Source organism: Gadus macrocephalus, chromosome 23 (genome assembly GCF_031168955.1).
Source record: "Gadus macrocephalus chromosome 23, ASM3116895v1".
NCBI lineage: Eukaryota > Metazoa > Chordata > Actinopteri > Gadiformes > Gadidae > Gadus > Gadus macrocephalus.
The window spans coordinates 11,696,955-11,712,836 of record NC_082404.1 but is presented as its reverse complement, the minus strand read 5'-3'; the positions used below and the strand labels follow the sequence as shown (position 1 = coordinate 11,712,836).

General features: G+C 42.3%; 2 protein-coding genes across 7 annotated transcripts in view; one reads left to right on the top strand and one right to left on the bottom strand.

Annotated features, from left to right (window-relative positions):
* tfap2a (transcription factor AP-2 alpha) overlaps positions 1–11,655 on the bottom strand; it is a 12,975-nt gene extending 1,320 nt beyond the window's left edge. Inside the window, exons 1-8 of one of the 5 annotated variants that reach the window (XM_060044965.1) lie at positions 9,752–9,959; positions 7,748–7,774; positions 6,784–7,203; positions 5,691–5,742; positions 3,829–4,054; positions 2,827–2,945; positions 1,139–1,280; positions 1–207 (exon numbers count right to left, since the gene is read on the bottom strand). The exon at positions 1–207 is cut by the window's left edge and continues 1,320 nt beyond it. In XM_060044965.1, coding sequence (XP_059900948.1) covers positions 1–207; positions 1,139–1,280; positions 2,827–2,945; positions 3,829–4,054; positions 5,691–5,742; positions 6,784–7,203; positions 7,748–7,774; positions 9,752–9,802 — 1,244 coding nt within the window. In that variant the 5' untranslated portion in view covers positions 9,803–9,959. Of the gene's footprint in view, positions 208–1,138; positions 1,281–2,826; positions 2,946–3,828; positions 4,055–5,690; positions 5,743–6,783; positions 7,204–7,747; positions 7,775–9,751; positions 9,960–11,534 lie in introns of those variants that run through there. The other 4 variants (XM_060044966.1, XM_060044969.1, XM_060044967.1 and 1 more) reach the window with 4 other exon arrangements.
* Positions 11,656–14,126: 2,471 nt separating this feature from the next.
* On the top strand, positions 14,127–15,837 carry tmem14ca (transmembrane protein 14Ca). 2 transcript variants are annotated; one of them, XM_060045028.1, is made up of 5 exons: positions 14,127–14,257; positions 14,782–14,866; positions 15,008–15,109; positions 15,228–15,315; positions 15,628–15,837. In XM_060045028.1, the coding sequence occupies exons 2-5, from the start codon at positions 14,791–14,793 to the stop codon at positions 15,683–15,685; spliced, it is 324 nt and encodes a 107-aa protein (XP_059901011.1). In that variant the 5' UTR covers positions 14,127–14,257; positions 14,782–14,790; the 3' UTR covers positions 15,686–15,837. The 2 variants fall into 2 exon arrangements, with proteins under 2 accessions (XP_059901011.1, XP_059901010.1); XM_060045027.1 differs by lacking the exon at positions 14,127–14,257 and adding an exon at positions 14,489–14,624.
* Positions 15,838–15,882: the final 45 nt, after the last annotated feature.

Sequence of the window (15,882 nt, the reverse complement as noted above, 5' to 3'; positions counted from 1 at the left end):
TTGTCCATGGCCTTTACAGCCTCGGTTAGGTAGTTCTGGAGGGCGGTGAGGGCCGCGCACATTGCGGGGGTCCCGAATCCGTGAGAAATTAGACTGAAATGGGTCAAGCAGCTCTGAATCCCGGGTTCAAGAATAGGCTGTGGTCGAGAATTCCCCAACGGCGAGCGGTCCTGGGAAAGCAGGTCTGTGAATTCTTTGCAAATTTGCCTAAAGGAGGGTGAAGAAAACGTCGCGTTAATTACCAGTCAGAGAGCTCAAAAAGTCCAGCTCATTATCGAGAGCTTTGATCGACAAAAAAAACATTGACACCGATGGTGATGAAATCCGCTGTCATAATAATTGACAGCTGTTTAATTATCAGGGGCCCATCATCAATAGTGCGGGACGGCCTGAGAGCTGTGTGTATATCCTGTGTGCATCCTGTTTATTTTCTTTAAATGACAGGCTAAACTAAACTATGTTTCTGCTTGATCTAATAGGAATTTGAACGAAAGGGGTTTGCGTGAGCAAAGGCTGCAAATGTGTAATGCTATTTTATAGTGTGGCTTTATTATCAACACAACAGCCCATTATAGCGCCGATAATATGGTTGTTGCTCGGTTGGGCCTATTTGTGGCTGTGTCGATGAAGTCTATTCATATAGGCCTATATAATAATTAAACGGATATGATTGAAAGATAGGCCTACTTCAAATACCGCCGGTTGGCTTGTGAAACAAATGTTTGTTAACTGAGTTAATTATGACTAAATAGGTAGGCTATGGATGCAACAGGAATTAGTCAGTGAATGCCCGCTGTTCAGAACAACATCATAGTCAAACTGTTGTAAGTTGAATAATAGTCGTATCTGTTTTGAAAGCTTCACCGGTGTTGGGTTCTGTTAAACTGCATCATACAATGTATTTACAATTCATTATTGTGTGTGTGTGTGTGTGTGTGTGTGTGTGTGTGTGTGTGTGTGTGTGTGTGTGTGTGTGTGTGTGTGTGTGTGTGTGTGTGTGTGTGTGTGTGTGTGTGTGAGTGCGTGCATGCGTGTGTTTGTGTGTGCGCGGGTGTGAGTGTGTTTAATATGCGTTCTGAATTTGATCTAATGAAATAGTGATAATATGAGTGTAATAAAATGTGATAATAGCACTTACTTCGTTGCCAATAGCATATTTTTTCTTTGGACTTGTTCGTTTGGGTCGGAATGCTGACGGTTTACATATTCAGCTACTGCCTTGGCTGGAAACTCTGTCTCGCATACATAACCAAAATCCCTGGCAAGATGTACGGCTTCGCCTGAGAAAGGAAAAATCGCAATAAGTACGTCTGTGTGTCATAGGCCCCGAAGTGGCCCCGCACACCAATTAACACTGCCCCGATGACCAACTGACCAATCGAATAGAAACGCACGGGTCCAGAGCAGGCCTTCAAATCATGACCTATTCTGTCAGACTGATGAAGCCCAAACCACATTTAGACCTCTCCAACAATAAGCAATGGTATAAAAAGAGATCCGCAAGTTGTCAATATGCCGACGCCCACAGTATAGCCGTAATGCGTAATATCGTTAGTTGTGTAACACAAGGGTAAAAACAATAGCAGTGAATGAAATGCACACTCAGATGGAACGCCAAGTCTAACCCCATGTCATTGATTACCTATGACTCGTTGCTTACATTATTGTCGTTATGATAATGCATGCATGCTCGTAGAATCCATTTTCAAAAGTAGGCTATCGTTTTCCCATTAGGCCTACATGCCTCAGCAATGAGCAGACTCCAATCCATCGGAGTCTTTATCAGAGTCCAAGTCGAGGGGTCACTCTCTTTTTCCAAGTCTTTGCCTTTAATTTCCTGAAACAGTTGAGTTTTTCCTTTTTTTACTGCCGGGTTTCCTGCCCTTAAGACTGTACCCCGGAAGGACGCATGCGCCAATTAGTCTCAGAGCTGAAGGCCAGTATACTCGTTTCCATAAAATGAAGTGGATCATAAACAATAAAGGCCCTTCAGGAAGAAAAAAGATAGATCCGTTTGCCTTCGTACACTAGCCCATTCACATTTGGCCAAAAGCATCACTATACATTTCCACCACAACAACAAATATCACGTAACACACAGCAGCACCACATTTAAACGAACCACAATGAGCGGTGTTCTTCTGCAATAATGATTAACAGGGACCAATGAACCAGCGCAGCCGTTCACCTTTAAAACCCACCACACACCAAATACCACTGCACTGAATAATATGCCTCAACTCTGCAAGCAAAATGGATTTATCCAGTGGTGGAAAATACATTTTAACACAACACGACATAATTGAGTAATTTTTTCCTTAATGTGCCCATATTATAAAGGCCGGGCTTCTCAATAGGTCAGCGTCACACATTAACATGCAACAGAAAATATGCACCGACATCCACAGCAATCTGTCATCAGTCCCAGGCCTCCCCACTATGATTTTTGTAACACAAATATCACCGTTTTAAGACATCTGCGATGGATAAATAAACGAATTGTTCACACATTGCTCATAAGTAAGCCATGCCCAGCCATTAACTTGATTTCAAATTCGACCACAACAAAAGTATACACCGAGCAAGGAATAGAGCCATGCTGTAAAGGCTTTACAATTATCAGCAGGCCTTTAGCATTCTCCCTCTCCAAACACATACATATCCTTCATGCATTATTACATGCGAGGCAAAGTCAGTCCAAATTACCCGGATGAGCGCATATGCTGAATTCGAGCGCACTGTGCACTGAGAAACCCCTTGTTCGCAGGCACCTGCTATCGCGGAACCGATAAAATGAAGCGATTCACAATGCAAACAAGAACTTACCTTCGACTAGTGACGTCAACAGGGTAACGTTCGCCGCCTTGCGTCTGCCAGCAGGTAGATTTAAGCCAATTTTATCCAATTTCTCCCTTAAGGATCTTCCTCCATTCTTAGACTTGGCCCTATGATCAAAACACACAAAATAGAGATATGAGCATTTGGATAATCTCGCGGGAAGAATCATTTATAATATAGAGGGGCGCAGGCCTACTTTCCCCAAGATCAAAAAGATGTGCAAATGGATGAATGAACTTTAAAATAGATTATTTCAAAATCAGGCTGTCTAAAGAAAAAGTATAGCGCTAAAGTCGATCTGAAATGAATTAACCAACCAGCCCCGCTGTCAAATAGGTCTAGCGTTTATGCAATTATTTAATAAATACTTGATAGTCACAGGCCTATTTATACCAACTGCATATCTGCAGCACTAAAAAGTTCATTGGAGACCCATGTTTTCATCTGAATACATTCACTGGGCCTATAGAGCTGGGGTTGAAACAGACTAGGCCTACTACATTAATTTGCGGGCTGCTACATATGAAGAGCGAGAGAGAGACCGAGAGGAGGGGGGAGGGGTGGGAGAAGAGAGCGAGAAATTCAGTGCGCCGAGGAAGTTAATATGGAATTTAACAGACCCCCCTGCTTTAAATGCAGGAGCTAGGTGTCATGGTTGGTCGATTTTAATTATTCTTGGTACAGAGAAAAAGAGAGTAGAGAAAATGAAGGGAGTTCAGTGGGGAGAGAGAGAGGGAGAGCGAGAAAGAGAGGGTGAACCGGAGAGAGAGAGGGAGACAGCGAGAGAGAAAGAGAGAGAGAGAGAGAGAGAGAGAGAGAGAGAGAGAGAGAGAGAGAGAGAGAGAGAGAGAGAGAGAGAGAGAGAGAGAGAGAGAGAGAGAGAGGGGGGGGGGGGGATGAAAAGAGAGAGAAAGACCGACAGGGAGATAGAGAAATAGGCAGAGTTAGAGAGATGGTGGGGGGGGGGGGGGATTTTCTAGACCGCCTCACCTTCTCAGAACCCCTCCCAGCAAAGAAGCGTTGAGGCACTCGGGTGGCGAGAGGCGTCTCTGTACTTCCGCCACAGTGACCTTGTACTTTGATGTGGAGCTGAGCAGGGAGAGGCGACCCGGAACCGAGCAGAACACCTCGTTGGGGTTCACCACGCCGCCGAAGAGGCCGTCCTTATTTATCTGGATGGCAGAGACGTTGTTGTTCTTGGAAAGAGAAACTGGACCTAGCAAGGAAACGGAGGGAGCGGTGGAGAGGAGAGGGAGAGGAGGGAGAAGGAGAGAACGTGCTCTGTGAATGTCGTGCAATGCAAAGCCTTAACTAACAGTGAAGAGAGGTTTAGGCCCAACACCAGGGTTCATCGACCCCCAAGTATAGCCCTGGCTACGTTAGTGTACACTAAATAACTCATAAGCAATCACCACAATAATCCAAACAATAATCCAAGATAATAATAATAATAATAATAATAATAATAATAATAATAATAATAATAATAATAAATATGTTCATAATCATAATAACTATAATCTTAGTCATAACGATAGGGAACAAAATTTGACGAAAAATAACCACAGGCACATAGATAAACATTACTGTCCTAATAACCGCTCAGATATTATTCCAATCGCGACATCTTAAACGAAAACATTGCCCAGAACCGCGCTCAGCCCTGTATGGTCCATGGCGCGCGACGCTGGGATCGATTGTGCAGCCGCAACAGCGACGCTGGTGTCTACATATTTAGACCTCTCCTCTGTTACCAGCGAAGCACCGTCGCCCGTGTTATTTCACATCGGGGGGCTACAGCGGGCTTTACACCGTTTTTGAGCGCAGTAACCAGAGACAAAGGGGACTGTGCGCCTTGGATAGATCACTTGTGACATTAATGGCTCAGGGGAGCCTAATAGAGACAATAGGAGTCAAACGAACTCTTGAGATTACTAATATAAGAAGCCAATTATCATGTTGATGTGGGGAAGGGAAGAAAGAGCATCTCTCAAGATCTATCTCGTGCGCATCTAATTTGACCTGACAAAAGGCTCGCACATTGCGCAAGGCCTTACACATCTGACCGTGAAAAAGGGCTACTTCGTGGTGTACTCCCATCAATCAAATTCACTCTGAAGTTCACGCCTCAAATAAAGACAACAGGAAATACACAATAATCTATAATGGACCCATGTGATTTTATTCCTACTTAAGGGTGGTTGGCGTTACAAATGAGATTATTATTATTATTATCATTATGAAATGTGTGCATTTGGTTTTGGCTTCTCGCGTGCTTCTCTGTGCTACATCACCAGTATCTTCCATTTTAGATTCCACCATGGAAGGCGAATAGCCATTGGCTTCCACCATAGATAATGTAGCCCACGCCTATATCTTTGACCATCCATACAATAAAGCAACAAAGCCCCACCAGCTCTACTCATCTTTCGCTACTCTGAAATGCTGACAGTAAATTCCATCATCGAAAAAAAGGTGGACGAGTTTGATGCACTTGGAAACCATGTAATGAAAAATAGGCTACTGCGTATTAGCCCCCGTCAGATCAGTCAGGCATTACCGCATTGCATCGAGTTCGCTTGAGCAGAATCGTGTGTGAGCGTGGTGTGTGTTTGCGTGCGCGTGTCTGTGCGTGCGTGCGTGCGTGCGTGCGTGCGTGCGTGTGTGTGTGTGTGTGTGTGTGTGTGTGTGTGTGTGTGTGTGTGTGTGTGTGTGTGTGTGTGTGTGTGTGTGTGTGTGTGTGTGTGTGTGTGCGAGAGACTGTCCGCGCGTGTGTGTGTGTTTGGGTTGAATTTGGAGTGGAGTGTGCAGCTTGCGGAAACATGCTTGATATCTTAAAATAAATTGCTTACCTTTTTTAATTACTGTCTGGTCGGGAATGTGGATTCCTTGGTCCTCGACATGCTAAGACAAAAACGCAAAAATGGACAATTTGAGGATGAAATAAAAATGAATTGTACGCTCATTTCAGAGCGAATGCACGCATGGGTGCTCTGCACGAACAAGCCCAGAACCATTAGCGAACACAATTATCCAACGTCGAGGCTCTCGGCCTACGTGGTGTTTCTGTCCATAAATGTTTGCAATTAATTCGACGGCAAATATATAATTACAAAAAAAAAATAGATTGAGAAAAATTTCGAGTGTATCACATTCGGCGATTGTCATACAAACACAGACTTAAATAATAAAGCTGTGTCGCCCTATAATATTGACCTAATTTCGCCTTTAGATTGCCACACTAGCTTGGAAACTACTAATCTAGATTGGAAAGTAATTGTGGCAGCTCAGCCTATTAAAGGCCTATGAACTAATTAAAAATCATTGGTCTTTTTTTCCGTCTTTTTTTATAAAAACTCCCAAGAATATTTCCAATTTAATCGGGGATTCTTGAGGAGATAACGCTTTATAAATGATGTCCATATAACCTATTAAAAACCACAGTCGCTCTCTGGTGTATTTTTAAATATAGTTAGTGCCTCGCATTTAACATCCTAACCAAGGTTGTTGTTTTTTGTCTATGAATAAATAAGGAAGTCCTATAATTTAAATCTAAACACATTCAAACATTAAAACCAAACATTTAAAGTAATTTACTACTTGGTAGGCCTACTAATAACGTAAGACAACATCCAGCGTTTATCGTCAATTAGGCGTAATTATGGAGTAAAAACTGCCCCAACATTTAAAGACAACCGATAGTTATAACCATTTCATTTATTTCGTTCTTAAAATAAAGTAGATTCATGCTCATTTTTGGCCTGCTCCAAATAAATGAAAAGCAGCATAATAATAATAATATAACTAAAAATAATCATAGTAATAATAATCATAATGGTTAGAGTTCTAATAATGTACATTAATAATAATAGTAAAAAGTAAGCTATACACATTAGGCCAACGCAATTCATTTTAAATGACACTATAAGAGCCATGGATTCTTACCTGGACGTCTTCTAAAGAATGAGGTATTCCATGAATAGGGATAGAATCTGACAGTCCCGAATCAAGTCCGTGGCCCGAAGGTAGGAGAACCTCCCTGCGATACTCCCGACACAGTTGGTGGGGCAAGCCGCGGTGCTGGTGGAGCAAACTGCTCTCTTGGCTCTGCCTCTGGCCCGGCCAGCCCGGGTGCTGGGGCTGCTGCTGGGCGTGCAGGGAGTTCAGAGAGTACGGGTCGTTGACGTGCGAGTACGGGTCCTGAGACTGCGGGTAGATGGGCTGGTAGGGTGGCGGGAAGTATGGAGGCTGGAAGTCGGAGTTGGGCGTGTGGGAGAGCGGCGGGGCGCTCGTGTACGGACTCTGGCCAACGCCACCCAGCTGAGGTAGCCGAGCTGTCCCGTTGCTGCCGCCGTCGTGGCGGTCCTATTTGGGGGGAGAGATGGAGGGAGACGCGGTTAGGAAAGGCTCCTCTTTTGGAGGTCATTTTAAGAATATTTACAAACCAAAATTGACTACAGAGCACTGTATAGGCCAACTGAGGCGTTGCGAGAAAATGTTTAGCAGTCTCATATCTGGCCGGAATCCAATAGCCTATATAGCCCAAGAAGCTTCCTCGAAATAGATCGAGGAGCCATATGGACGCTCCACAACGTGATATCATAACAATTATGTCGCAAAGCGTATATAAGAGAATCTGAAAGGACGATGTCCTTAACAAAAGTGCATAGGATGTCAACATAAGATAATTGTTTAAGATTCATATTCATTTGCAAATAACCTAAAAGTAAACAATAACAATAAACACTACACAATTTCAGATGACCAAGTCTGATACAATTTCAAACACATTTTGAACAAGGCCCACTGTATGTAGCCCATTTCTATAATTACAAAGGGTTATTCTAGTGACCATGCTGACAGAAACGCATTCAGATCAAAGTATCGGTCCCATAGCCCTGCAACTTACCATCGCGGAAAAACTGTGCACCAACATCTGTAATGGTTTTCGTGCGATTCAAAAAAAGAAGAAATTTAGTTCAAAAAACGTTGTAAAAACAACAGGGATTTCTGAGCCAACAAAAATGAAACCACTCAGAAATCGGCTTTCACACTGCAAAGATCACGGTGCCCAGCGGTCAGATACGAGCCACGGCGGGACGATAATCCATCAGAATTTGGTTAGATTCCCACTGCCCTTCATTTGAGACTTAAAATCGCAGATACGGGCGGTCTGGGTGGGTTTAGGTTGAAAGTTTTCTCGGTATCCCTTTTCTCTCCCCGATCTCCCGGTTCTATCACAGTGCTGCCGTCCCTTCGCCTGAGCTCATATTTAGCACAGATCTGCTCGTTCTTCCTCTTCCTCTGGACTCCTAATAGAAGATACTCATGACTATTAATATGACACGAATGCTTAATAAGGAAAAGAATGGTCGGAAATCGAGCGTGAAGCGAGGAAAGGCAACTCAAGGCAGAGTCTGCACTAAATGACGTCCATTGAAAGAAGAAATCAGTATATCTAATCAGCGATTGGGAGAGAGAGAGAGCGAGAGAGAGAGAGAGAGAGAGAGAGAGGGAGGGAGAGAGAGGAGGGAGAGCGAGAAAGAGGGAGTGAGTAAGTGAGTGAGTGAGTGAGAGAGGGAGTGAGGAGGGGAGTCGAGAGAGGGAGACAAAAAGAGGCACATTCTCCAGCTCTGGACGAATCAGAGCGAGGGGGGGGGACATTTTAAAAGGTTTGAGGGCAAGGCGAAAAGTGAAAGAAAGATAGAATGAAGGAAGGAGCAGAGAAAGAGGAAGGAGGCTGTAGATGGAAACAATGTACACCCCTCTCGATTGTATGAAAATATCCAGCCAAACGCTATAAGCACCTAGACTGGCACCTTCTCTGTTTTTACAGTACGGCTCATTCCATTCTCTGCTATCGCCTCCCTCCACGGCCCTCTCTGCCCTGTATCGTTGTGAAGAATGAATCCACAATACCAGACTGCAGAGCCAGGACATGCGAACAAACTTTCTTTCCGAAAAAAGCAGGAATATAAATTGAAAGCCCTTCTCGAATCTAGTGGCCCATACTTTAAAATGCTCGTACAGACACAGACACCCTTTATTATATTGTACGAACACACGCGTTTTGCAAGCAGCATGCAACAACTCATATCGACTCCTATTAATTCGATCTTATTCAAAGATTACATCTTCAAACCCAAAGGACTACGCGATACTAAATAAGTATGAATATTATATTTCAAAGCATGCATAATAAAATGCAAGCTTTTATTTTTCTGCTCGTGGTGTCACTGCAATGCCCCTCATTGTGCACGAATAAAACACGTTGGACTGGTTTCAGCACGCTGATCCTTAGCAATATTATTGTATATATTGTACATATTGTACTTTTATATTATAACAGCATTATCATCGACACTTTGCCATGCATGCATTATGGTCGCACATGCAATAACTAAAATAGAATAGACCCTGAACTACAGTTTTAAAGGAAAGATGTCGCGCGTATTAATTCACAGGAATAATATTTTCTCAATACTAAACCCATGCTTTATAAAAACATTTAACTAAATCGATATTGTTCAAACATATTTTATTCGAATAATATACATCCAATAGCTAAATACAATTTATTATTTTATTTAGAAAATTATCGATAAAAACTAAATTATGAAAACATTGTATAGTTTTGATAATTATATTATAAGTATCGTGGTTATTCTTAATTGTAGTTTATTCGTACAATTGCTTATATTTTTGGTCTATTACCCTACTGTATTAATTGCAGAATGGAATTATGATTAGGCCTAATTTTGTTAAATAGTAGCCTATCTGAGCATTCCTTAAATAAATGTGAAACTGTCCAAACTGACAGTATACAAAAACACATAGGCCTAATCTTAAAAAACACCATAATCATATCTAAGTATAAAAAAATAACCATACAAACAAATCACAAGTCCCTTACCTCACATTCTTCATATTTAATGTTATCAGTTAATTTCCAGAGCATTTTCATGGATTGCTGAGGTGGATATTGAGTATAAGTATCGCCTAAGCCTTGTTCTCAGTCAGTGAATAGGGCTCCCGCTCAGAAAAAAATACAATTTTTTATTGAAGCTGTGGACTTGTCTGTCTGCGCTGTGAGGTCTCCCTCTAATGGTGGAAGTGAACGAGTCGCGCAGCGCTGTAATAACGCGGGCATAGGGCCTCATTAGCATATCAACAGCCGTCTGATTCCCCCCCATCTGCTGCTCACAACACCAATGGACAGCACACAGGTAAAAACTATAGCCTCCCGTGTAATACTTTCTTCTATTTAGCAACGAGTTTAACCTACACGAGCACAAGACATGCGTTTTACTATCCTTAAACAAACGAAGATACAAGTTCTGGGTAATGCTTTCCTCAGAACGGAGTGAAGATAACCTATGTGCAGACCTACTATTAGAATGTTAATATAATTAAAACATGTTTTCAGACTTTTTCCACACAATGGATTTGTAATTGATCAAGCCAATTTTTGCAAGAATTGAACGACCCAAAAAGGGCCACACACGCAAACCATCTCCCGCGTCTCCTTTGACTGATGGGGCTGGCGATGCTATGCTGTAGGCCTACTATTCTGTATTTTATTTTCTAAACCTGTTATTTTTAACCCATTGAGACCGAGAGTAGACCTTGAGAATCTTTCTGTGTTATGCTAAAGAGGTGAGCCATTCTAAGCGGCTATACAGGTCTATTGACTACCTGTAAGGACACAGGTTTGGGGGAATGTAAATAATTAACACAACAACATGGGCTCGTTTCATGTGAATGAGCGGCGGTGGGGGAGCCGGGCTCAGACCTGTCGCCGGCCCAGCCTTCACCTTAGCAGGTTGGGGGTCACCAGACAGGTCGCCGGCCCTCTTTAGGCGTTGGTCTTTCGTTTAAAGCTGGATTACCATTTTTGGTGGGGTACATTTACAACCAGTTGTTCTAAATGAAAACCGACGCATGAAGCGCACAACTACCAGAAGAAGAGGCAGGGGGGGGGGGGGGGGGGCTGATCTTGCCCGTCACAGTTTTGTTTTGATGGCGATCGCTTTCTTTCTGGGCAAGTGAACCCCCAATGGATTTACTTATGTTGAGTTTGAAAGTATTTATTTTGGAATTGTTTTTTGTTAAACTTTCAAATCCCCGACGCCCGCATCCCAAGCATCGACATCACTCCAAACACGAGCCCTGTATGATTTTAGGTTTAGAGCTCGTCCTGTTTCTGTTCCAAAGTCTACAAGTTTTGATCCTAAATCGGACTGTGCATGTACAGGCCTAATTCATGGCATGTTTGATAATTAGTTTAATTATAGGCTATAAACGGCGGGCGGATTGCCTTAAGGTGTAGCCTACCTAGAACACTATCAACATATCTATGGAGTGAGATAAACATGCAGTCACTTTCCAAATATTCTATTTGGACACAAAAACACCAGAGCACCGATAAACACAAAGAAGAGACGACACTTCACCAAAACAAATGAAAGCAAGGGAACTGGCTGGTGTGGGTTATATATTTGTAAAGAGGCATATCAAATCACAAGCATATTTTCCATACATTTTACGCAATGAAAACAAATACTGCACGTACATTTGACGTGAGAAAAACCAACTTGTGCAGGCAGCCCTCAAAAAAGTCAATCAAACAAGTATGACAGCGAACGAGCGCATTTTTTTCTCGCTCATTAGTTTCAAATAAGCAGAACATAGCCTACCTGCCATTCCGCCATTTTGCCCATTATTGACATTTTTCTGATACCTCGGGTGGATCGAGCTACCTGCTATCTCAGCTTTACTCACAGAAGTTACTCGTTACTTACTACCTGGACAAGATCAGCTCACCTGGCCATAAAAGCGCTCTCGGCAACCTGGTGACGCATGCGCAAAACGCGTGTGTGCACCTACTCCCTTCCTGGGAGAAGTCGTAGTAAAAGCGAAATGATGACTGGAATAAGTCGTTTGAAGGCTTCATAACATTGCAAACAGGTAACGGGAAGTAAGCTAAGTACGACAGCCTCGTACAGGCCTATACTTTAATGCGGAAACTAATTAGATCCTAATATCTTTCCACTGGTTTTAACCAAATAGACGGCGTGAGCGTGATTATTAGTTTAAATAAAACAATGTCAAAACAGAACTTGAAGGTTAACTGCCAAAATCATTGCGTTTACACAAAGGCTATACATACGTATTGTAAGAGTCATAATTTATTTATCCACTGTTTATTTCTAATACATAGCCTACTTGTGTAGGCCCCTCGGGCCAAGTGCGAATGAGCTCAGATCTCCTTTTCTCTCTTTGCCCCCCACCCTTTATTTTTCTCCCCCCACACACGCACACACACACACACACACACACATGCACACACACGCGCAAGCACGTATGCGCACGCGCACACATACACGTGTAAACACACACACACACACACACACACACACACACACACACACACACACACACACACACACACGCACACGCACCAAAGTGATAATAGGTTGTTAGTCCAAATTACTTGTTTCAAAGTCTCTAAATGACCAGAGAGGGTTATCAAGAACACCCTTATACGGCAAACCGACTGCTTTGGCAACTATATCAACATATCGTTATTTTTCTTTATTTATTGGACACTATGTGAACATTTTTGAATCAACGTGCCCATTTACTTTTCGGTCGACTCGAGTTGTACTTTCCAGGCAGCGGTTTATTGATGAAATATTTAGAACAAGCATCTTCAAAAGAAAGCGCACAATCAATAACGGCAGAAGAGAATATACCTGTCATGATATAGGCTACGCCAGGACAAAAGTGTGTGTGCGTCTGTGTGTGTGTGTGTGTGTGTGTGTGTGTGTGTGTGTGTGTGTGTGTGTGTGTGTGTGTGTGTGTGTGTGTGTGTGTGTGTGTGTGTGTGTGCGTGCGTGCGTGCGTGTGTGTGTGTGTGTGTGTGTGTGTGTGTGTGTGTGTGTGTGTGTGTGTGTGTGTGTGTGTGTGTGTGTGTGTGTGTGTGTGTGTGTGTGTGAACAACGATTTTTGAAGCATTGCGGATCACGGAGATAACTACAGGCTACAGAAGCAGGCTATTAAATCAATCTTATAGTGTATGCGTTGTATGTTAAAGACTGTCATGCCGTTTCAACATATTTCCATTTGTCTAAGGCCAGGTTTGAAGCAAACTTGCTTCCTGAGGCCTCCGCCAAAATAAAACTAAAAAGCTATATAGGGGTATAGGCCTACACATAAAAAGGGACGAATGTGTACGTTTGTGTGTGATAATAATACTAATTCTAATAATTAATATAATAATAACCCTAAGAAGGCTTATACAAATTGGCCCTAGTAATAAAATAAAAATAATAATATCAACGCCTATTTTAAAACAGGCTACCTGTTATTTATGCTTCATATAAAATAAGAGAATATACAGCCAATATATTCAATAACCTGTATATGGTTAAGCATATAACCTAAGAAAATGCTTTTATATTGGCCTAATTATTGATCGGTTTATCTTCCCATGTCGTAGCGTGGGCCTATTCCCTTATAGTAGAACTAGGCTATCAACCTTCAGAGGTCTATGAGGGAAAACTATTCACCTTACACTTCCACATATACATCCTGATGTACATTAACATTATGATAGACCCGACTGCCTACAAGGCTCTTCCAGTATTGGACCGTCTTCTAGACCTATTGAACGCGTTTTGTCTCTGAGGCTTCTTCAGTGGGCTTTTAGCGCCATCTTCCTTCTGGAGGCAGCACTATCATTCATTTCGGTTTTCAGATAAAGTGAATATTTCTCGTATTGAAACAGAACCAACGTCAAGCCTAATGTAATTTATCCGCACATATTTTATCAGAAATTGACCAAAGTAACAAAACCCAAGAAACATAACCCCATATCAGTCATAGGCCTATAATAAAATAAATACGAAATTGACGTTTTGAATGCTATTTCTCACACAATTATCATGCTGAGTGCTATGTCAATCAAGATGTTCTTGATTGACGCGCGTATGTGACAATGAAGTCCGTGCACGCGCACGCGCTTGCGGAGACTGAGGAAGAAAAATAGTTGATGCGCTCCACCGCATAAACAAAACAAAATGTAGTCCTGTAGCGCCATCGTGTGTTGATATAAATTCATAGCTGTATTAATTTTTGGAAGATATGCTCCTGTTCTTTATATTTCATTAACGTAAAATAAAATTTAATTATTTTAGGGTTAGGGTTAGCACATGTAGGCACATTCCCTAAAAAGGAAGAGTGTTTGAGGGTTCATGGTTTGGAAGCAATCTATGCCTCTAAATGAGGAGACTTCATTATCCATAGTGCACTTCTCCAGCCCCTTTCCGGCGGGGATGTGTGCAGCAAAGATATATGACCGGCGGAGAGCAAGAACCAGTGCGAAAGGACCAGTAAAGGACAAACTGGGGCTTAACAGGTGAGAGCCAGTACGCACGCTGGTAATTTAATAATATGACCTTGAGATAACTCATGCATCGATAATTAGCAATGTTTACTCAATGTAGATTGGCTGTGTCTGTTTATTTGTGTGTTGTTCCCCGTGGCGGCAAGCTATTGCTGTCTTATGTCACCTCATTGCTCTTGCCTCTTACATCAGAAAGACCCTCCTTTCTGTAGACATTGAAATGGTTTGGATAACTGATGCATTCTGAAAAACTGATGCATTCTGAAAGCATTGTGTGTGTGCAACGATGTTACCTAGTATCTTGGTTGCACAGTTGGTTTTCTGTAATGGCTGTGTGGTTTCGGGGCAGTCAGACAGGCTTATCAATGTGTTTGCAACTGTGAGTGCATAGTAGTGTAGCACGCACAGGCCATACTCAAGATTATTCAGAATTTACAAATTGAGCTCTAGTTGTTCATAATTAGCCTCAAGACAAGAGTAGGCTACTTTGTATACATAATGGAATGAAACTAAAAAATGTTTATTCTGTTTGACAGGTGTCAAACATGTCTGTTGATTGGGTAGGATATGGGTACGCAGCCCTGGTCGCCTCCGGGGGGGTAATGGGCTACGTCAAAGCAGGTTAGTATTTATTTAAATTGGTCATATATAACCTTTTAATTATCTCCCTATATAGGCCTTTTACGTGTGTTGTGAGATCGTGTTCCCCTGAAGTTTGTCCACTTCATCTAAGCGTCTGCTGCTGTCCTTGACTCTGCCCAGGCAGCGTGCCCTCCCTGGCCGCTGGTCTAGTCTTCGGTGGGCTTGCCGGCCTCGGTGCTTATCAGGTGTCCAAGGACCCTACTGACATCTGGATCTCCCTCGGTAAGCAAGCTAACATATGTTCTCTGTATTGATGTGTGGGGGGTATTCTTTTTTTACTTCTTCGGTTTCAAATAAGGTGTAATCGCATTTCTCTATGTTTTTAATTCTACGTTATCAGCTACGTCTGGAGCGCTGACAGGCGTCATGGGAAAGAGGTTCTACGGGTCGAGGAAGTTCATGCCCGCTGGTCTGGTCGCTGGAGCAAGGTAACCATGTGATTAACAACCCTCCTTTAACCACTCAGTAACAACCATACACATTGGGATTGAGTCTCACCATGGTAAATATCACATGGGGAATCTGCATGATTCACATGCATGTGATATACATGTTGCATGTATGTTGGTTTTTATATTCCGAGTTCTCATACACTGCATTTTTTGTAAATTATATTTGGGTGCTCCCAGCTATACTGTGACTGTTAATTGCTGCTTTGAAACGAAGACCAATTTTACCTGGAAATGTATGGCTCCTTGTGCCCTAAAAGTTTGTTTTACTCTTTTTGTTATTTTTCTTAGTCTTCTGATGATGGGGAAGCTCAGCATGGCGTTGCTTCAGAAACCCCAGGACTCCTAAAGTGATTTCTACTGCTATGGAAAGTTTTCACTTGAAATCCACTCTGCAATATCTTCAGGATCAGCCTGTCAACACTCGCTAATATTGTTTATATGCTTTGCATGTGTTTTGTAAAAAAATAATTAAGTTGATGAATAAACAAATCGTGTTTATATAGTACCGTGTATTTTTTGGTTAAAAAGGACACAAACTCTGGT

Coding starts and splice junctions, on each gene's coding strand:
- tmem14ca (XM_060045027.1), top strand. CDS start 14,532: ATGTTACCTAGTATCTTGGTTGCACAGTTGGTTTTCTGTAATGGCTGT. Junction 14,625..14,781: donor TTATCAATGTGTTTGCAACT/GTGAGTGCATAG, acceptor TCTGTTTGACAG/GTGTCAAACATGTCTGTTGA. Junction 15,110..15,227: donor TGACATCTGGATCTCCCTCG/GTAAGCAAGCTA, acceptor CTACGTTATCAG/CTACGTCTGGAGCGCTGACA.